The 22,603-nt window shown below is 44.1% G+C and overlaps 1 protein-coding gene and 1 long non-coding RNA gene across 5 annotated transcripts; one reads left to right on the top strand and one right to left on the bottom strand.

The window, feature by feature from the left end:
• Positions 1 to 161: 161 nt before the first annotated feature.
• Positions 162 to 6,195, top strand: LOC109287906. Its single transcript, XR_002095004.1, has 3 exons — positions 162 to 259; positions 1,143 to 1,199; positions 5,197 to 6,195. It is a non-coding gene; the product is annotated as an uncharacterized LOC109287906 (long non-coding RNA).
• Positions 6,196 to 11,110: 4,915 nt separating this feature from the next.
• CUNH3orf33 (chromosome unknown C3orf33 homolog) lies at positions 11,111 to 22,597 on the bottom strand. 4 transcript variants are annotated; one of them, XM_019503180.1, is made up of 5 exons: positions 22,511 to 22,597; positions 21,390 to 21,449; positions 14,040 to 14,193; positions 12,099 to 12,259; positions 11,111 to 11,508 (listed from the first exon to the last, which is right to left on the bottom strand). In XM_019503180.1, the coding sequence occupies exons 1-5, from the start codon at positions 22,586 to 22,588 to the stop codon at positions 11,242 to 11,244; spliced, it is 720 nt and encodes a 239-aa protein (XP_019358725.1). In that variant the 5' UTR covers positions 22,589 to 22,597; the 3' UTR covers positions 11,111 to 11,241. The 4 variants fall into 4 exon arrangements, with proteins under 4 accessions (XP_019358725.1, XP_019358728.1, XP_019358727.1 ...); XM_019503183.1 differs by lacking the exon at positions 22,511 to 22,597 and adding an exon at positions 22,406 to 22,496; XM_019503182.1 differs by lacking the exon at positions 22,511 to 22,597 and adding an exon at positions 22,275 to 22,378.
• Between the last annotated feature and the right edge of the window lie 6 nt (positions 22,598 to 22,603).

Consider the following 22,603-nt stretch of genomic DNA (forward strand, 5'->3'; position numbering starts at 1 on the left):
CGGGGACCCGCTCGCCCTGCTGCCTCCCTTCGTCCTGGCCCAGGGGCCCCGGCCTCTCCCCGGGAGCAGGGCCCGCAGCCTCCTCACTCTGCCTCCCGCGGGGGGCGCCTCGAGAGCCTTTCGGGGGGCGGCCACGTGCGCTCGGGGCCGCGCAGCAGGAGCCGCGGGGTAAGACAGGGATCCTGCCCTGGTCCCGGGGCCTTTGCCAGGGCAGAGTGGCGCTGCTGTCTTCCTGCAGTCAGAAAACACCGAGTGAAAAGTAAGAGCTGGCATTTTCCGCGGGGCGCCTCAGCCCATCAAGGGAGCCCCCCAGTCTTGGAAGGGGTGCCTAGACTCTAGAAACATCGAGGACGGTTAGGGGACGTGCAGGCCCTGGGGATCTGAAGTCTGAGCTCCTCAGCCCCCCAGAGACAGGCAATGGGAGGCTTATTTCACCAACAGGGAGAGAAGCACTGGGTCCAGGAGGCAGCCATCCCATCCCGCCCCACCTGCCCTCCACCCAGGCACAGAGAACAAGGGAAATCAGAGCTGAGTGGGATAAGTGAATCCTGCACCAGCCTGTCCCCTAGACACCAGGCAGCTCCCGGGCCAAAGAAATTGCCAGAGCACCTACCATCAAATGGGCTGAGCCCAGACTGTAAGCCTTGCGGGCTACTATGCGAGAGGGGAGAAAGGACAGAGCCCTGCTGCTCTCCCTGCCTGTGAGGGCTATGAGGTGTGTGTTGGGAGCATGGGCTCCAAGTAAAGCTACAAGCCCCCCTTAATCTGGGCGCCCACTCATGTGACTGAAGAAGAAAACAGGGACAGGAGTGAAGGCTCAAAATGAGGGAGGACCGATGGAGGGCTCCAAGCAGAGCACACTGGACAGTGTCCGTTGGCCCTTGTATGATCCCTGTCTGCCAGGAGACTTCCTCTCTGTGGTGTCTAATGGAGGGCACTTAGTTCCCCTTGCTGTTCTGCTCCCTGTCACCTTGGGGCACATTGATACAGCCGCATTTCTGGGATCCGGCTGCACTGGGACCCTTGCATGCCTGTCTGAATTGCCTTCTCTGCAAAAAAATGAAGCAAGATCTGTGGAAACCTTTTGGAGGGTCCACTTTAAATGTTTACAGTGCATGAAGCTGGTTCCTCTTTTCTGACAGGAGCTGGTTTCCTGCTTTATCCAAGGCCTCTGGAACAGGCTGCTGATCCAGCACCAGGTATTCCAGCGTTTTCTTGCCTCTGCTTCTATTCAACCTGCCCCTATTGTTTGCTAGTTCAAAGTCTATGGGAGTAGAAGCAGCTTTTCATTCAATTTCTATTTCAAATTTTCCTCCAATAAGAGAAATCTCCAAAAGTTGGGGTCACATTGCCGCAATGTGCAACAGTAATCTTGCAATTCCCATTACATGGAGAAGCAGTTTCAGTTTCATCACCCATTAAAAAAGGAAGAATTTTTTTCGTTCCTTTAAAATTTGTAACCATTTTTTTCCTGTTAGGATCACATAAAATAGAGATGATCAGCCCTCTGCTGAACACTCAGCACATTCCCCTACACCTATATGGGATAATTATATCATTCTTCTAGCAGAGGATTCATCAAACGGTAGATTTCTACCACGCTAAAATCCCAAGACGAAGTTATTAAGTTTTAATTTCTTTCCTGCTCTCGAACTGAAAGACATGCTAACGCTTCTCTGGACTTTATGGGCTGTGAGAGCATTATTGTCAGTTCAATTTGTCAGGCTGGGAGACAGATCTGAGGAGGGGAGCTGAGGGGGGAGTAATGTGACCTCTTGCAGCAGCATCTTAAGTTTCACCTTTTCATCTCTGTCCAGCAGCTGATTGGCTGATACCATAGAAACAGCCCATTGGTGTCAGTCAATTCAGCAGAGGCTATTGCAATTTCACAGCAAAGCATCATGGGCCAACTGAAAGAAACTTTATCCTAACCTCAGTAGTGTGTTAAACACTAGGGAAGTTTGGGGCACCTAAAAACCCAAAGAACATGAATAGAAACATATCAATATATAATTTATTATTTGCTACTAGCACAATAACAGATGGCAAATGCATGGAAAATAAAGGTTGGTACTTCTGGATGGATGGCTCTTCAGTCCATCAGCAGGCAGTGCCAGTAATTACTTTCCTATCAGCTACACCTGCTGCTTGAACTTTGTCAACTGAGCTGGCTTTAAGTGTATTGATGTAATTTAATAAAATACGGTGTCTCCCTTCTGAGTCACAAAGGGGAAGCAGAGACATCAACAGGATCAAATGTAATTTTGAAAAAAATCTAAATCTATCAGTCGTGTCATTTTTAGAGCTGTCTCTAAAATACAGTGTAATATAAGAAATATATGAAAAAGCAATTGCTACTGTGATGAAGCCATACCTTTTTGACCTTTTTTCTTTTATGCTATCTTTCTCTCTCTCAGCTGAATTGTTTTTTCCTTTCCCCTAATTTCTCTTGTGTTCTTTTATTATGTTATACAGCTACTCCTCACTTAACATCATCCCGGTCAATGCTGTTTCATTATAATGTCGCTGATCTATTAGGGAACATAGTCGTTTAAAGTCACGCAACGTTCGGTTATAACGTTGTTTGGCTGCCACCTGCTAGTAGGTAACTACTGTGACACCACTGGATTCACTTAACATTGTTTCACTTAAAGTTACATTTTTCAATAATGTACCTATGATGTTAGGCGAGGAGTAGCTGTATTCTTCTCTTTCACATTACTTCTTCTGGATTTGCACATCCCAGGATCAATTTTCCGCTAAAGTCAATGAAGGAATATCAGCCTAAAACTGGTGTCATCGTGCTGTTTTCTCTCTCTTTTCAGCCTCTTCCTAAGTTAGGGGTGGACAACATAGGGAGTTTTCATGAGTTATCACAAGCTGGGTCAGCACCCTCCCCCACAACTCACCAAAACTCCTGCCCCAGCATGCACAGCTCCAGCTGTAGCTCCTGGCTGGCTGCCACCCACTCTGCCTGCCCAGGAGCTGCAGCTGGAACTCCACACACGGGCAGGAGCCACTCAGCTGAAGCTTCCTCTCGGCCTAGAGCGGCACAGCAGGAGCAGGAGAAGGAGTTGTCACTGCAGGCAAGGGGGGCTGAACAGCAGTTGCATCGGGAGCAGCCCAGCTGGAAGCTGGGAGTGCTGGCTGGGGCTAGGTTGGTGGGCATGGGATGGAGCGCCGTGCAAGCTGTCCCAGGCGGGGCTTGGCCCCATGCAGGCACCACTTGGGCAGCCACAGGCCATATCCAATCAATTGGTGGGCACCCCCTGCAGACCAGATCCAGTCACCTGGAGGGCCAGATCCAGACTGTATTTTGCCCACCCCTATCCTAAGTCCTGGGCATGATTCTGCTTTCACTTACGTTTGTGTAAACCTGGAGTGAAATCACAGAAGTCATTGTGAAACTCGCATGAGAGCAAAATCAAACCCTAGCACCCTCCAGCTCTTTCTCCTGTGGCTCACTGTTAAGTTTCATTCTCCCAGCACTTTTCCCATCTTCACTCCTTCCAAGTCAAACTCACTGTACATGTAGTCACACCACCCTCACCCATTCTGCTCTTATGCACCCACCACACAGCTAAGATGGCAATCACTCTGCTGACATTTACTATACACACATCTGGTATTTCATTCCTAAGTACTAGCAACAATACAAGCAGCACAATAGTCATGTTCTGTGTGTATTGGCCAGAGGGGTAAAGAGATTCCAGATACACTTTCACTCCAAACACACTTACCCATGGGCAGCCATAATTTGGCCCATATTTTGCAACCAGTTAAACAAACCAGAGGATAGATGATGCACAAGTGTTGATGGTGGGAGGGCACAACTCTGTGCCACTGCCAGGCACTGGATCAAGCTGGGCTGCAACCTCGCATCCCACTGTCAGCACAGAAATCCAGGGAGGGCACATGCCCCTGTAATCCCCCCCCCCTCCCCACATGTTGCCTAAGATCCTAGGACAGAACCAAAGTTGGGTTTTTTGTGGCAGTCACATTGGCTGCCTATACCATGTGCTGTAGGGTAGGTGATGGGGTGGGGAGGGGGCAGCTTTTAATTAGAGCCATTCCTGGAGAGAGACTCTAATTAAAACGCCTTGCTATCAAATGTATTAAGCCCTAAGCCCCCACAGTTTTCAAAATGGCCACAGGATGCTTTTTCTAAGCCTCATTTGTTGAGATTTAGATCAAGCACTCCAGCGGTCATTTTTAAACTCACAGGTTTTAAAACGATGATGAGGCGATGCTGGTGTGTTTCACTTACACTGGCATGTTCACTGATTAAAACGTGAATCAGCACGTGTATATACAGCCATTGTGCAGAATCTCTGTTTTAATGTAAGTTTTCAATGCAGGGAGAGAAATTTACAGTGGAGAAGGCATCGAGGCACATGGCCAGACTCTACTTGCCCACAAATGGTAACAGAAAATAGAATTCGGCCATGTCACCAACATGAATATGATGCCCCTGTGACATGGAATATCTCTGATCTTTCACCAACCTTTTGAGTTTTCCTCTGACTCCAAGAACCCCACGATGAAGAGAGTCAAAATTCAGCAAATCCCTATTTTTAGTGTAGTAATTTATTTTTATATCTAGAGATGCCTCCAGTGGGTATGAAGAGTCTGTCTAAAGGAATCTGTGTGGGTTTTACTAGCCAGAGAGAAAATGAGAAAATCAGACTCCTTTTTCAGCTTTTTTCATTTCACTCTTGTGTAAGGTTGACATTTTCTTGCTGTCTCTTTCTTCTGCTGTTTGAGAATACAGCATCGGGTATGCATAGAAAATGGCATAACATTCACAAGGGTTAAATCTTTGGGCAAGGATATTCATTGCCACATGTGCAGTGAGGGCCCCTAATAATGCAGCTTTATTATTAGCCCTTTTAAAGTCCTTTCTGTCTATGGTCCAAAGTTGCTAGAAAAGTCCTGAAAGAGCTGGGAATGGTTGCCAGGGAGAGTTGTTTATGACAGCCATTTGCTCTTTAATACCCTCTATGGCAGTAAAGGGGCCATGTAGCCCTGAAGATTTTTTTTAAACAGTCATTTGGAGGCATCCCTCCAATTTCCATTCCCTGTTAAGAGCTTGGTTTGTTTATAATGTATACAGACTTTCAGAGACCCTCCAACCTAATAGCCCTGCTGGGCCCACATGGTTTTGTCTTATGCCTTACCGCATCCCTGTTCATGCAGGTACTTCATCTGGAAATAGCCTCATCATGTGCAACACTACTGTGGCAGTGGGAAAAGGAAGAGATCTTCTCATAGCTACAATACAACATACTGGCATATGCAGAAAGTGTTGTCTTCCCCACTACCTCCCAGTCAGCTCCACAACTTACTTCTGCAGAGCTGTTTGTTTCTCCTCTATTATCAGCTTCTGAATAGATCGGCCTCCCACAGAGACAAGATCTGCAACCTTTCAAGATTGCACAGCATGAAAGGGCATGGCTATTTTTTTCCTGAATGGAGATTTTTTTTATAGATAAGTCCTGAATGATAAGAAAAATATCATTAACATAAACAATTACAGGATTTGTCTTTTGTGAACTCTGCTGCCGCCAGAATCCCCCAAATGAAAATATAGCCTTGGATATCCTTTGGGCTACATTACTCTTTATAAGCCAGGCAGTTAAGCACAAATAAAAACAGCTATTTGTTACAGTTCTCATCTCTTACATTGAATTCATTTTGCAGATCTGAATTAGGGTCTGCTGCTGCATATGTAGCACACCTCTATCTTTGATTTCAGTCAACAGACAAAAGAAGAGGTATAGAGAAGAGACTAAACCGGGGTGGGCAAAACGTGGCCTGGGGGCTAGATGCAGCCTGCCAGGCCATTCTATCTGGCCCGTGGGGCCCCTAAAAAATGTAGAAAATTAATAATAATCTGCCCTGGGGTGTCTGTAACGCGGCCGTCAATGGTTTTCCAAAACTCAGTAAGCGGCCCTCTGCCCAAAATAATTGCCTGCCCTTGGACTAAACTCAAAAGACAAGACAAGGTGTAAGTGAAATTTAAACCCCCCAGTTCTGGCTAGGAGAATGATTCCTCCACCAAGATGCTGCAGTAGAGGCAGCCCCAAGGCTCCCACCAAAGAACCATCTCATCAGTCATGGTGTAGGTAGCATGCTAGTGTAGTAGGGCTTACCTTTTCGGGGCTTGGGTTGAGTCCCAGGATTGAGGGTCTGCTGTTTGATTAGTGGAGCCCACCCACCAATTTGGAGGCAGCACAAGGGAAGCAATGCCCCACCCTTTTCCGAAGGGAGGGGGCAAGGAGCAGCTGGCCCTGAATCGGAGCTGCGCCAGCCAGGTCCAGAGAACTTCGGGGGCGGAGCCCCTGAAGAGTATAAAAGGGGAGTGTGCTCAGCATGGTGGGGAGAGATGACTAGGGACAGTGAGGAGAGAGGAGCTCTGGAGACAGCCATCCTTGGGACCCTGCTTGAGTTCCAGTGATGAGTGAAATGGCGCACAGGGATCAGGCTCTAGGAGCTGCTCAAGGTGGCTTGGGCCTGTGAACCCGGCAAGCGGCTGGGCAGTTGGTGTGCAGATCGGCACACAGAGAGCTGGGCCTGGGAACAACTCAAGGCTGCTTAGGCCCCGCACGGTGTGCAGATTGACACATGGAGAGCTGGCCCTGGAAGCAGCTCGTGGCTGCTCGGGCCTCACCCAGCGCACAGGTCAGCTCATGGAGAACTGCCTTGGAAGCAGCTTGAGGCTGCTCACATTAGCCCTGGCCCTAGGCTGAGTGACTGGAGCCCTGCAGCGCGGCTCCACCTTTAACTAAAAGAGCCCCAGTTCCCACAGCAGGGCCGGGGAAAGGGGAGAACCCTGGTGTGAGACCGGGGAGTCGGAGCCTGTAAGGGTTCAGCTTCCATGAGAGTGAGCCCTGCCTGCCTGGTGCGGGGTGCCAGGCCATCGAGGAGAGCCGAAGGCGCCACTGGGGAGATTGGCCACCATGGGATGAACCGTGACTTCTCCAGAGAGGAAGCATGAGTTGCTGGGAAAGCAGGCCCCGCAGGGGAGGCTGACACAGGTGAGAAGTGTCTGCCACCTCCACCCTCTATTGTGGGAGGGACATGTCCACGTCCCAGGACCCTAAAGGAGAGGGGCTTCAGGGAAGCCCCTCAGGGAAGTGCTGAGCACACTCCCTATTTTGAGGTTGTCGTTGTGTTAAAAGCTACATAGCTAGGGGTATTCTTTAAGGGGGTTTATATGGTTCGTATGGTTTAATGCCTCAGTGTATATATTGGTATTGTTATTTGTGAAGGTTTAAAGTAATATTATTGTTAGTTTAATTGGGTTACATAGGTTAATATCCCTATGTGTTAATTTTGTTGTATAGGTTGTAAGTTATTTGATTCATATTTGGTATTATATGTGAATTGTGGAATATTATATATAGTATTATATGTTAAGCTTTGTAAATATTCTATGTTTTATACTAAGTGTTGGTATTTCTTCTTGTAATAAATTGTATGTAGTTAAGTACTTGGTTTCAGCCTAGCTCTACAGAGAGGGGAGGAAGCGACTCTAGTAGCTGACTCCTTCCTCAGCACCCTGCCTGACCACCACCACTGTCATTGGAGGACAGGGCTCACCCCCTTGGGTGTACCTGGGCTACACTAGGAACAGTGCTGTGGTCCACGGGACAGCACATGCTGTAATTTAAGCAGCTCTGGGGAACTTTCTAACTTGTGCTGTGGTAGTGCTGCATCCTTTAGAGAAAATCGAGACTAGGAAAGGGTCAAAGGTGGCTTAGTTTCTTTGGTCTGTACCTGTGAAATGCAACAAAATCTCACCTTTAGAGTCCCTTCTCAGTAGGGACACAAACTTGCTATCAGCCATTGCCTAAGCCACTCACTCTTGCCCTGCATTTCACTTGTAAAATAGGGGTAATACTGATTGGATGCATATTAACATAATACAATAAACACATGCATATTAACACAATGCAATAAACTCCAGCACATATTGCATAGGAGTCTGTTGTTCCCAGGCACCACATTTCCATATGGACCCAGGACTGCAGCACATTGAGCTGGGTCAGAGGATCCCCAGCTGGCAGGGGGCCCAAGGGGGTTAGTTAGCCTGCCAGCCTGAGGCTGCCCAGGTCTGGCTCAATGTATTGCAGAGGGGCTGGCTGGGGCATAAGGGTGCTCGAGTGCAGGGCTACCCAGCAGGCAGCCCCTGCACTGAAGCACCCTCATGCCCCAGGCAGCTGAGTCAGCATTTACATAGGTGGTGCTGCAGACTAAACAAAACCACAGCAGGATGGTACTTATATTTACAAGTACTACCTTGCCGAAGTTTATTAGTTTACTCCTAGCTAATAGCCCTGCACCTGTAGATACCAAGACATTTATTGTGGTGCTAATTAGGCAATTCCACAGTACGTCTCTTGTAGATGAGCCCACTGAAACACACAGATGGCATTTGTAAGGCACTCAAAACACAGCAGTGAGGAGTCCCATTAAAAGCCTATATATAGGTATGCATAATTATGCTTTAGTCTAGGAAAGCTGGTTCTAAATGGCAAGTGAAGGAAGAGAAAAAAAATCCATAAGTGACAGAGTAAAAAAGAATTATTCCTGAGACCATGAGTTTACATGAAGCTCAGCAGTGAAGTGTGGTATGTTCCTGCTAGATAGGTACAGGTAACCTAATAATATCATTATTCTTATTATTGTATTATACATACAATCTGATGATTGGGAGGAAATTTTCCTGGGCAAGAGGGCTATTAAAAAATGGAAGATAATGAAAAATCACCAATGGAAAAAAAAAAAAAAAATCACTTGCCGCCCCCGTCTTCCTTCTTCTTTTTCTGTCCTCTTGCTATGATGAAAAGTCTAAAATTGAGGCCACAAAGCTTCTTGTCACCTTACTACAGGAACCAGCGACTTGGGAATAAGGAACAGTTCATATAAAAATGTTAAAGTACTTAAACAGCAATACAAGCCAGAATTTCAGTGGTTTTGGTTCAGACAACTAAAATCTGTGCAATAAGATATTGTTAGTAGGAATTCTACATGGGTATGAGGCAGGTAGTACCATGACACAAGTACTTTTTTGGACAGAATAAGCAGGGGGGGTGGTTCTTTTTAAAAGTATTTCATGACATCACTGGAAACCTGAAGTAACTGGAAAAGATAAAATTTCTTACACTCCCATTTATCATATACTTTTAATCTTGTTAGTCAGAAAATTGGGCATAGAAAGCAGGTTTCATAGTATCTATGGCTATATTTCTACCCGTTTGAATGTTCAACCAATACAAATTCCTTTACACTTTATTCTAACACAAGCAAGATCTGCAAAAATAGGAAAGCTGAAGTAATATGTCTCAGTGAAAAAGTCACAAATATTAAAGCTCAAGCAGAGCAATTTATATTGGGCTTTTTAAGAACACAATTTTGCCAAATATACATACAATATACTATTTAAAGTCCCATCCAACCTATCAGGTATACTGCAATCTTTTCTTTTACATGAACATGCCACATTTCAAGTAACAGCTAAAATGACAAGATTTAAAGAAAAAGTTGGGTCTTTTTCTCTCCATATATCCTGGAATTACCAGCCTGTCCTGCTCTGAACAGAATGTATCCTATCCTAACACCAGTTTGCCAGTTCTAGACAAAGGAAAGCTAGTAATCAGGATCATAAAAACCTCCCATATGCTAAATATTGAAAGAAAAATGGTGGGGATTTTTTTGGCTATACCTTACTTCCCCCCCCATATTTAATCCTTCTGTAGAAATTGCTAGCTAATTATTGAAGCTACCACTGGGTGCTTCTTCAGCAGCTGTAAAGCTGTAACTGTTTTCTAGCCAGGGGAAAAGGATGGCATGATTGCAGCCAACTTTAAGAGGAATAAAGCTTAGCTAGCTAACTAGCATTTATACTACCCATTCCCAATATTTGAATAGCAAGAAACCACATGGAAAGGTAAGGAAGGAAAGAGTTTAAAAGATTTGCTTTGTATGTTTTAATTTAAATATTTATTATTTGGAATAGCAACATGTTAAGAAAACAATCTCAAGTTTAAAGAAATTGTAGTTAAATGTAAGAATGGAGAAAAATATGAAATTTATTGTATGTTATTTAATTTAATGGATGAACACAGACCAATGAACTTGAGTGTAAAATAATAATCATAACAATATACCCAAAACTTCATTCTGACATATTTTCAAATACAGTTATGATACCTTCAGTTATATACTTAACATATACTTTCAATACATTGTATTTTTTTAAAGTCTACAGATATAGATCAAGAATTTTCAATTTAAGGCATTTTTATACTTTGACCTTTTAAACTTCAGTTTCAAAATCTTATTCAAGTGATGAGATAGTTGAGGAGCTAAATTAAAATTGTGTGTGCTTTCATAAGTGAAACAGAAAGAACTAGCTATCTTTTCTCTTTCCTTATTTACAAGCTATAAATCCTGTAATTTATAGGTTTAACCTGCTGTGCTACAAGTAAAGAAACAGTTTAACAAGTAGTCCACTGATATACTAACTTCTTATATATTCTGCTTCCAAGTTAAATTTTTAGAAGTCTTGAGGTAGAAGCTTTTTTACTTCTTTTTAAGAAAAGCTGTTGTCACATTTTCTATTAACAATATAGTATAACTAGTTATTCAACATGTACATATTTTAAAAATACACAAATAATACAAAGTGGGCATATGTTCTCTTGTGCGGGCCCCAAACAAATGGTCATGTGCAACACAAATGCAAAAAAGTAAGTAGTATTGTCAAGAGTTACTTAAAACTAAATTTCACTTTTCAGGCAGACTTTTCTTTCATATCTATTTCACTGTTATATAATTAAGGAGTATACTATGCACTAATATTTCTGTAATATCTTGTATTTGTAATCTTCTACAAATTCCACTAAAACTATTGCACCTGTGCAGAAGTCTAGTACCTTTGAAAATCTGACCTAACAGTCTAAAGGAAGTTTTGTTTGTTTATTTTTAATCTTGACCTAAAAACACCTTAACAAATATCTTCACTTTGAACTTTAATCTTATACAAGACTTTATAGAAATGTCTTTTTAGGTGAGGTTACTGAGATAATTTTCTGGGTTTTTTTATTTGAGGAAGAAGCCTCAAAAATTAGAGAATAAGTTTTTTCTCATAAGCTTTTGTGTTGCATTTATACCTACAACGTGGACTTTGATCAATATCAAAGGCATTTTCTCAACCGGTTCTTCCCATGTAATTTTTTAAATATGGCTTCTTAACCAGTTTGCAAATTGTTTTAACATTTGTACAAATTTATTACTACTTATTTGATCTCTGATTTTTTCAAGGTTACTTTTTTCTTTCCATATTCCTTTATTTTTCTTCACTGCCATTAGTTCTGCTCGAATAAATCTTTTGTGAAGCTTCCAATAGAGTTGAGAGCCATGATGCAGTCCTTCAATACGTGTTGTTTTGCCAAGCCCTTGCTTCAAAATCTCTTCATTTAAGCATATGCTGAAAAATCTACTCTACAAAAACAAAGTAAAAGGTGTCATTTCATTTTTGTATTCACTTGGATTTATACAAAGGACAATGCCAGTACATTTTTACGTAATTCTTTGTACGAATTGCCCAGACATTGCAATTTAGGAAAAAACTCTCCTTTACAAGTTCTAAACTTTTCAGAAAAAAACATTAGAAGTTAGAAGGAATTCAATTAATTTTTAAATGAATTAATTCTACAAGAAACCTATCCTAGGCATCAATGGGACAATTTCATAAATCAGTACTTTTGACTAATTAAAACTCTTTTATGACACTGCAGGGCACTAAACTGCAGATCTGGCTTCTGCAAACCTTAGCAGGAAAGAGAATTATTAAAGGTGACTAAAAACTACACTAACATTGTCAACTCAGTTCAGAAATACATATTTTCAATTCTAGTTACGTACATATATCTGGAAAGATACTTACTAGCATAAATTCCAGCATGTATTTTTTTTAATGCAATAACCTTATGACAAGGACATGTAATTTCACACCATAATCACAGAAAATCTTAGAAGTATAAATACACTATTTAAGAACTTCCTCTATTCCTCCTTGCTACTTCATTTACCTTATTAATTGAAACAAGGCAGTCAAGCACCAAATTATTCCGTCCAAGAAGCTGAAACCACATCACTTGTGATGGTTTTAACTCTTCTTGCAACCAGACCATACCTCTTGGCGTCAGTTCCACTCCTGCAAGTCTGACCAGCAAAAGGCCATTTGATTGCCCTGAATAAATATAACATGAATTCTTCCTTAGCATTGTTCTTATACAATTATATACAAAAGACAATTCCTCATACTTCGTTGGCTTCTCAGCTGTTGTAAATCAACTTAGTCCACCTCCCCCAATTAAAATTGAGTTTCCACATTAGTCAGAAAAGCTATGGAAGTTTAAGAACATATCCTAGCACACAGATGTACTCCACACCAAGAAAAGAAAGGTTCCCAGATATTATATTGTAACACTTAATCTCAAAATTTTCTTTAGAAAATATTACTTCCTAAAAAAATCTGATTTTGCCCCCTCTCACCTCTGTCTCACTCTGTTACAATATATTGCATCACACAAACAGAAGACTGACACAAGATCAAAATCCAAAGCATTTTTCTTGACATTTATCCCAACATAACAATGATATCAAAACACTTCAAATCCAGGCCTCTGATAACATCTTTCAAACTGCAGAACTGGTTACAGCAAGATTTGTGCAAAGATAATACCATTTAAATTATATGTAAAAATAAATCCCCCAGCATAGAGAAGATACAGCGAAAGTTACCAGTGCAGCTTGATTTTTCTGATTTTCTTATTCATCAATAAATATATTAAAGAGGCCTTTTCATTAAGTTGTAATTTTCAAAACAAAATGCATTGATCTGCGATCCACTGGCATTATGCAACATCCCAGGAATCAGAGGAGTTATGAATATAGGATTTCTCATATGGGATCAGATCAGTGGCCTATCTAGGCCACTATCCTTTCTCCAGTAGTAAATTCTAGCAAGTGCTTCAGCTGGATACAAAAACAATCCATATAGTAAGTAGTTTCTGAACCCCTTCAGTTAGAAATTAGCTAACATACATGCTTATAGGTTCAGGATCTCTCATATAAGCTATTTTTAATCCTATCTGTTGAAACAGCGAAAATTCTCATTTTCTTTATTTAATATCAACAGATTTTCTGTGTTAACTCACTTATGCTTTTAAGACTACTTTGTAAATCCTAGTCCTAAATGCCCATGTCTGCTTTGAAACTTGCAGTACCTCCAGATTTTCAGTAGCAACCATTCTCACACCAGTTGTATTGTTTAAATGTTTCATGTTAAACCAGAGGGTATACTATCTTTATAACACCTGCATACCACCGAAGTTAACCCTAAAAGACTTTCAGCAGAGGCAAGAATCAGAGCCAAACTTCATAATGTAGTCACGAATTTCTCGATGCATTTTTCAATCCTTATTCAATTTCCATTGTTCTTTTAAAAATGATCACTGTTTCTAAGATATGCATTTTAAAAATTCAGGCCATTACCCAACAAACACCCATGCATGTCCATTATTTTATACAGATATGTATTTGCCTGCTACATAATATATTGCTGAGAAGGAGGAAGATTCACTGCTTAGGGTGGTAACTTGTACAGGACCACATAAATGCCTAAAATGTCCACAGAGATTTACAAATCCACCTCATTATCCTGGCAGGGAGGCCAAAACAAAGAGGAGAAGTAAGGTAGCCACTGCAACACACCAAATGAGGGACAGACAGCATTCAGATGCTCAGTTCCTAAGTTCAGCATGGCAACTGCACAACTGTAAGTGTGCGGACAAAACGCTTCCAAGTAGTATATACCCAGCTGTTTCCAAGGACACGTCATTCACAGAAAAGTTTTTAAAAGATCAAACAGCTCAAGTTTTACAGATTTTTGACAGCTTAGTGAAGAAAATTCTATTAAATAGGCAGACATGTAATTTTGTCATTATTAATCCTGCTCTTTTACTTACATTTTCTCTGTAATGAGGACACGAGAGGAAGGCTGATTGGAATATGTTCAATTTCTAATCCCTTCTCTGTTATGTGACGTAATCTTCCCCGTAGTTTCACATTCTTTTCTATAAATTCTACTGGTATATCCAAAGCACTTGTAAATTTAGTTGTCTATTGAAATAGAAGAACAAGATAAAGTAATCAAAAATACATGTTACCTTAAAAAAAAATCCTATTAAATCCAATATTTGCCAAGATGAATACTGCAAACTCCATTTACTACATCCTATTTTAAAACTTTTCATTATACTTTCTTGTTTATTTCTGCTACCCTTTCCAAAATCTTAAGAACAGTTTTTGTTCCGAGGACAGATGGACACACAGAAGGGGAAGGGCAACAACAGACATTATCTACAATTTATATACAAGCCAGCCACTCTAGGCAGAAAGGCAAAACTGTTTTAAAAAGGGGCTAAATGTTGACAAAGTAAGAGACTCAGAGATGAGCAGAAGGAGTCCAAGAAAAAGCCACAGAGGTGGCAGTTTAAGTATATGACCAGTGTGGACAAGTTTAGAAATAGTGACAGAGTGGAGGGGATGGAGGGAAAACAAGGAAAGCAGGAAAGAAGGAAAAGCAGAGTTCCGCAGAGTTTGAAGTAGTCACAAGAAACTTGTATTTGGTGTTTTCTTGAATAAAAGTCAATGGATTGATTCAGAAAGTGGGGAATTATGGGATTAAACTGACAGACTTATTTAGTAGCAGCATTCTGTGGATAGAAAAAAGCCAGTTGGGAAGATACTGCACTAATCAGAGGAGTATAATGCTGAAACAAGAAAGGCTAGATACAAGATATAGGCCACATACAAGGGGAAAATCACCATTCTCCTATTGGAAATCACAAGTGTACAAATGTTCATGCTGTTTTTCCCAAATCAAAAATGGCAGTTCTGGGAGAAAAAAATAGCTCCAACCCAGCAGAAGTCCTGGGGACCAAGAGGAATTGTGCTGCAGGGAAATGCTCCCATGCCTTCCAGGGACTGGAGTCACTTGGAGTCACTCTGGTCTGGAGAAGGCAGGGGGAGAAGAGGGCAGACACAGCATCTAATGTTGGATATCTTCCACTGCTAGAAACAAAGTCTTGTATACGACCATAATGGCACAACTGAAATGTTAAGAATTTAATCTTTAGAGATTCATGATAAAAAGGCCTTTATAGGACAAATTTGGATGAATCTACTCACATAGTTGTTAAAGGACAAATCCTCGTCTCATTTAAGTCAATGACATACCAGTCCTTAAAAATAAAATTGAACACCCCTTCCTCCGTTTTTATTCTATGCATTAACTAAATCTTCAGTCCTGCCTTCTGCAAGGTTCTCTGCTAGGGAGTGAAAAATATGGGACCTTGCAAGCAGTAAATTTGAAGGTTTTGTAAATAATCCTTTGTAAACTGGGGTTGAAAATGGCTCAGAATCAAATCTAATTTGTGTTCCAAGGTCCAAAAGTCAGCCAAACTTATTTTCAAAACCTTGAAAATCTTGTTAACACCATACACATGCAAATATCTAGGTTAAGAAGGATTTAATGGCTGCAGTTACAGACTCACATCAATAACTACAAATAAGTCTATTATTAGGTAAGGTAAAGTTAGGAACAAAACTTAAATCACAAGAACTTGAATAATATTAGGCAGCTTTAGGCTCAAATACAGAAGGCAAAATTAGCCAGGTTAAGCACCACAGTTGCTAAATAAAACAGCAGTAATTTTTTGTAAACTATAAAACACCTGTGAATCACACAAATACTGTAACCTGTACAAAAAACAATGCTTGGAATTGTAATGCATGAACTATGCAACCTCTATAGTAGGCAGGGACATCCTTAAGATAGGACTGTCTTGCTGTCTACCCACAACAATGGGAACATGCACAGACTTAATGCGGGACAAGACAGCTATGAAAGACCAGGAGCTTGTACTGTAGCCTTCTAGAGAGACAACAGTAGGGGCAGGCCATTATTTTGGCTGGAGGGCTGCTTAACAAGTTTTAGTGAACTATCGAGGGCCACATGGGCCGCCCCGCTCCTTGACAATTGCCCCGCCCTCTGGTCCCCGTATTGGGACTGGAAGTCCCACCCCCTAACCCCTGACCTTTGCCACCAGACATCCCTCCCCTCACCCCCACAGAAATACTTCTTTAGGGAGGGTGGGGTTGCCATCTTAGAACCAGAAAAAAAACAAATCGTACACTAGATATCAAACACCTACTACAACATATTTTAATTACAAAAAAATATTGGTCATGATTTGTGTTTGTGTACTGTATATAGAAGGGATTGCATAATAACTCAAAAATAAACTCACTCTTTTATACTGTGTCTGTGTATGGTGGGGTGTGGGGGGACATAAGGTATGTTGGGGTGTGTACATATGTGGGGGGTTGTGGGGACAAGGTGTGGGTGTGTGAGGTTAGTGGGGTGTGAGGAGCCTGCCACCCCCCCTCCTCCCCACGGTGCACAGCCCCTACTGCCAGCAGCAGGAGGAGGGGCTCAAAGAGCTCATGACAGGTGCAGGCACTGGCGCCCAGCAGCTCTGACCAGTGCTGTGAGCAGGGGCTGAGAGGCCCAGCCTGCCCGGCTGCTTTATCACAGGGGCTCCATGCCACATGCCTGCAGCTCCCACACTGGGGAAACCCTGTGCTAGACCCCGCAGGGAAGTGGTTGGCAGGGCCCTTTCCACTCCTGGCCTGGCAGAGTCCGAGGACCTGTGTGGCAGGGGGCAGGGAAGGCAGCTGGCTCCAAGGCGAGAGCTGCAGGCACATGGACCTTGCAATAGAAGAGGCAGCAGGAGCCAGCTGGGAACTGTGGAGGCCGGGCTGGGTCCTGCTGCATTCTGCGGTCTCAGAGTTGCAGCCAAGAACCGCGCAGCGCGGCACAGAGCCACTGGACCCCTCCTGGCAGCACAGTTCCCAACTGGCTCCTGCTGCCACTGGCCCTGACCCCCGAGGCCCTGTGCTCCCTCCTGTTGCCACTTTCCCCCTACACCTGCCGCTGCTGCCCTTCCCCTGCTGCTTCCCTTCCTTCTCTGCCTGCTGTCACTGCTTCGCCCCACTGCCACCCACATGCCGCTCCAGCACCATGCAGTTCCCGGCTGCAGGGCAGGGACCACATGGCACAGCAGGAACCAGCTGGAAACCACAGTCTTGCTGGCTGGGCCAGGCTGCCTCCTGGTGCGCCGGTAAGCCTCCTCCCACCCCCACCCGTTCTTACCTGATTCTCCATTTTTGGACGGAGAGAAGCAGGGAACAGCCCCAGGGTCCCAGGCCAGAAGCCTCTTCTGGGCAGAAGCTTCCAGCTGAGGATGGGGGCTAACAGTGGGGGGGGGGCTGGGGGGGCCTTGCTGTTGCTGCCCCTGGGTCCTGCTGTTGCTGGCGCCTTGTCATCTTTGACAGGTAGCCAGGGGCAGATAAATATTAATTTTCTAAATTTTTTAGGGGCCCCATGAGCCAGACAGAATGGCCTGGCAGGCCTGATGTGGCCACAGCCACATTTTTTCCCCCTTAGGCTTTAGGAAGATATAATAGGAGACATAGGAAATGGGCCAAGCAAGTCTACAGAGAAATTTGAAGGAACAAGAGGCTCAATCAAAAATGTGACAACATCTGAATGAAGCTGCCAGGCAAAATATGGTCCGGTTTCCAGACGTAAACCTACCTGAGCATAGCATTTAGACTGTCAGATATTCAGAAAATGAAGATATCTCATGAAAGACAAAAATGCAACAAGTGAGGTGGGAAGAGTTTATAGCAGGGGTGTCAAATATACAGTCTAGGCTGGATCCAGCTCATGGAACTGATCTACCCAGCCCACCATTAGTTCGGTGGGCTACTAGAAGTCCATGCCTTGGCTCCTAATGCCAGGCAGCAGCATGGACCTAGGGGTGTACAGCTGCACAGAGCCATAACTAGCAGGGATCCTGGATTTCTCTGTTTAAAAATCCCAAATTCTCTGATTTAAAAGAAAATCCAAAATCCCCATTCTTCCATAATTAAAATTAAATGCCACTATATATACAAGTATCAGTTTAACACAATGTTTTATTGATATATTTATCATTTTAAAGCAATTTGGAAGCTTACCTGTGCCTCAATCATTATAATAAAATCAATTCTAAATACCAATATATTTTAGCATTTGATCTTGATTTTTTTTTTTTTTTTTTACTGTGGGGAAAAAAAAAAAATCAGTGCTCCCTGTTCCCTCGCTCACCAGGACACAGGTCCAGCTGCAGCTGTGTGCGCGCCACCCCCTTCCCCCACCCCGCTGCTTTGTGGCACTGAGCAGCCCTGATATGTCAGTGCCTTGCCCATGCTGTTGCGTCTTGCTCCCGACCCACAACCCCCTGGCCCTGCTGCTGCCCCACACTCCCAACCCACAACCCCCTGACCCTGCCAGTGCCACTCAATCTTGACCCACACCCCCCACCTCCCCAAGCCATGCTGGTGCCCCTCACTCCTGACCTACAGCCCCTTGCTCCCCCACCAGCCTGCCAGAAGGGGCCCCCAGCTGCCCCTGCCCCACCCCGCACAGACTATAGGATGGTGGTCTGTGGGAACATGGCAGGGACAGCTTCCACCATGAAGTATATGCAGCACACTGCGGTGAGGAAGCACAGGCAGCGGCTAGGGCAGCACATGCTATCCCATGCCACTAGCTGGGGCTGGGGCCGGAAGGACCAGCACCACGCTGCACTGTAGACACATGAAGCTGAGAGCAGCTCTGGTCCTGGCCATGCTGCAGGCAGTAAGGGGAGCAGAAGGGGATCCTGGCCCCATCTTGCCCGGGCCAGAGTGCAGTGGCTATGACTGCTCCAGTTCGTGTGGGTGCGATAGAGCAAGTCTGGCCCTGGCGCAAGCTAGAGGGAGAAGGAGGGGACAACATCTATAGCACTCCCTGCCCTGGGCTAGGGTTCCCATGCTATGCCAGATGGTCTGACCACCTCCGCTGCCTTCCCCCCAGCCCCAAGGTAGCATCTCCTGGCTAGCCCATCCCTGAGAGCATGGGCACCAGCCACACAGCTCCCCACCGACCCCTAAAGCCCGCCCCCTGCGCACACACATGCGAAGGTCCTTGCCTCCCCAACTGCCTGCTCCCTACAGCCCCAAGCAGCTCCTTGCAGGCTGGAAGGCTGCCAGCCTACTAGGGGAAACCTGCAGCTTCCCATGGTTTTCTCCTTTAAAGGAAAAAAATCCATGCTTTTCTCCTTTAAAGCAGAAAATCAGCACTTTTCTGCATGAAACCAAAAACTCAGTTCCCCGGTAATCAGGAGGTGTCATGGAGTCAGTGGGCTGCTGCCCACAGTCATGTCCATGTCCATGCCATTGCATACCCCTGCCTTCAGCTCCATGCCACTACCTGAATGCAGTTTCATGCAGCCACATGCTCCCAGCTCTATGCCTCCGTCCAGTCACATGCCCCTGGCTCCTCACCAATGCATGCCCTCAGCTCCACACAGCTACATTCCCCCAGACCCACATTGCTGCATAAATGTGGCTCTATGGATCTGGCCCAGAAGGAGCCCCTGCAGCCTGGATCTGGCCCAGGACAAATTTGACACTCCTGGATTACTGCATGGACAAGGAATTCAGCAGAAGGGGTCAAGCTGGGGAGTAATTCTAACAATGTTCTGGTGGGAGAGACAGCAGATTTACAGACAAGGGAGTTGGAGGAGACCAGAGAGAATTTGAAATTAAAGATGACTCAAAATTTTTGGCCTTGGAAGTTTAGCTCTCAAGAAAAAAATTCAAGATGCATTTGAAATTATCTAAACACATTACCTAGCTGAACTAAAGTATTTTACTGTATCTATCTTAAAAAAAAATTGGAAAGCCTAGAATTGCTCTTCTGTTACACATGACACTTTTGTGCAATTCTAAAGTAAAAACGTAGTTGTAGTGGGTGAAAACCAATGGAAGAGAGGATTTAGAGACAGCCTGTAGGCCTTCAGTGGCAAGTCTGCTAACTCATCTGACCAAGCACTTCAAGATTTCTTCAAAACTAAATGAATTATTCAGCTTTTTACAATCTTTGAATGGCCATCATGCCCTTTTGTAATGCTTTCATACACTGTCTCATTTAAAGGAACATTTGAAATATATTATGTCAGGTACTAAAGAATAACCCTTCTTTGACCAGTGCAGCTTTCTTTTGAGGTCAAAAAAGACAGTTGTAGGTAACAACTGTAGCTTACAAATTCCCAAATCGCTGGACTAGTTTAAAGGAGCAATTCAGAATAGGTATCTTATCTCAACTGTGCCAACTGCAATGACCCTAAAGTTTATGTGGGGAGAGTCAAACATCTAGCCCATCTGGCCTGCTGATCCACATCACCTGGACTGCTAAGCTCCTGGAGAAGCTGGAAATTCAAGGGTGAGACAAGGGAGTTGGGGAGGCATCACTGTGAAAATTCAAGGCATTGGGTCCCACTGGGGACACATTTCATGGCAGGAGGTGAACAACAGTTCTTTCTGTGGCTCCCCATCATCACTTGCCCTGCTGTCTGAGGTGGGTCCAGATTTGGCTCATGAGGAGCCCTGCAGTTCGAATCCCAGCTGTAAAGGAACCGCTTTGGGGAAAATCAAAAGAACAAATCAATGTTCTGGATAAGTCACCTATGGTCACCTGAATTATCGCATACCAAAACGCCATGTGGCCACTAACCCAACTGTCAGCCTCATGGGCAAATCTAGAATTTTGAAAAGGGGTGTTCACGTGGTGAGGTGCACCATCGTATACAGAACACCACATTTTTCTCCACTTAAAAATAAACCAGAAACTGTAGTAATATGCAAGGGCCTAGAACTGTATTATTCAGTTTAAGATGGAAGCAAAAGCAAATATAACTTCATTGGAATGAGTTAAAAACAAGTCTGCGGGGCTGTGAAATAAGAGCTTCATTTTTAGGAGCAGCTAACAAACAGCAGAATTGCAGAACAAACGTTAACTTGCCCAGTGGAACATCAAGACCATTAAAAAGGAGAGAGCACGGTTAACCTCTGTGGAACGAAGTGTTTAAAAGGGATAAGGCAGACAACAATGAGCCATGAAGTCAACTGACTCCCTCAGCACTGCCTAACTAACAATGCTGCTGCCGCTGCCAGGCAGTTGGTTTTAAATTTTGGGTGGGCCAGGAATCAGAGAGGGGTGCGAGTGCACCAGCGCACTCCCCCCCTTCTCCCAACTGGGTCTGCACCTTATCAGCCTCCTCTGTGCCACCACAAGAGGCACAAGGAAGATATAGCAGGAAAGACAATCTAGCCCAAAATGTCAAACTAAAAAATGATAAATGGATACCAAAATATTGACTCACCAATTTAATACTCCTTGCAAATAAAATGATCCCAGCTACAGCCATTCCAGTACTGATGTTCTGCAGAAAACATTGTTTAAATACTTAACTTTTAAATCTCACACTTAAATGTGATTAATACAAAAATCACCTCCTCCAACACTGGACAAGTCCTCTGATTTGTGTTTTGGTTAACCCAGGTGGTTAAAATAACAGTAAAGGATTGCACTCAAAACCAAACAACATCCAACTGAACTTTTCACAGTCCTGGAAGTAAGACGTTAATAAGCAAGTTACGTACAGCAGGATTACTTAGGAAACCAGTGCAGCTGTTTCGTAGGGGGGAAAAAGAACAATTAAAAACTTTCAAATCTATCAAGAGTCGAGCAAAGTAACTTTACCAAGCTCAAGTGACCCAATGAGAATTTTTTTTTTTAACTGACTGCCTGAATAGATCATTTTGCCTCTTTTCTAGGATGAGTTAGCTCTCTCAACTTCTCCTAGAAAAGACAGGCAAAATGATCTATTTGTATTACTATTATCACCTGACATCATGCTCTCAAAATAGAGTCTTAAGGACACAGATAGTAATGGGTACCTAAGAGAGACCTTTTTTTTTAACCGATTGCCTGATACCTAATATTTCTCATGGGTCAGACATGACTTGTTTTGTTTTACAGCTTTACTAGGCCACATCCTGACCTAGCTTCACACCACAAAAGTGTTACTTTTGCATGAAAGCTCTTCTCCAAACATCTCTTGGAATTAAACTAAGCCTTCAGAAATGACACCTCTTTCCCCCCAGTCGTTTTAAAGCACCCTCCCGACCACAATTCCCTCCCAAAATTTGACAGTTGGTGGCGTTTGCTTAAGTGCAGATCCCAGAGCAACGCTCATCCCAGTCACCCTGCTGATTTCATGCACAGCCGAGAGAGGCGGGGTCGGCGGGGACAGCCGGAGGCAGGATCATCCCTAGCCAAACCATCCTGCACCGCTCTGGTATCTACGCTCCTGGCAACACTGCCGCCAACCCTGACTGCAGGCAGCCGGTGTCCTGCTCCTAGAAAAGACGGCCCCGCTGTCCCTGCAGGCCCCGGCGGCCGAGCGTGCTGCCCGCCGGGCCGGGGCCGCGCCTCCCTCACCCGCACGAAGCTCAGGTGCGCGTCCGCCCACTCCGAGACCCGCGCCAGGTAGCCGGGCTCCCGCCGCGGCTCCGCCATGGCTCGCCCCGCCCC

The sequence above is a fragment of the Gavialis gangeticus genome, unplaced genomic scaffold (assembly GCF_001723915.1).
Source record: "Gavialis gangeticus isolate Ggan-Ray unplaced genomic scaffold, GavGan_comp1, whole genome shotgun sequence".
Taxonomy (NCBI): Eukaryota; Metazoa; Chordata; order Crocodylia; family Gavialidae; genus Gavialis; species Gavialis gangeticus.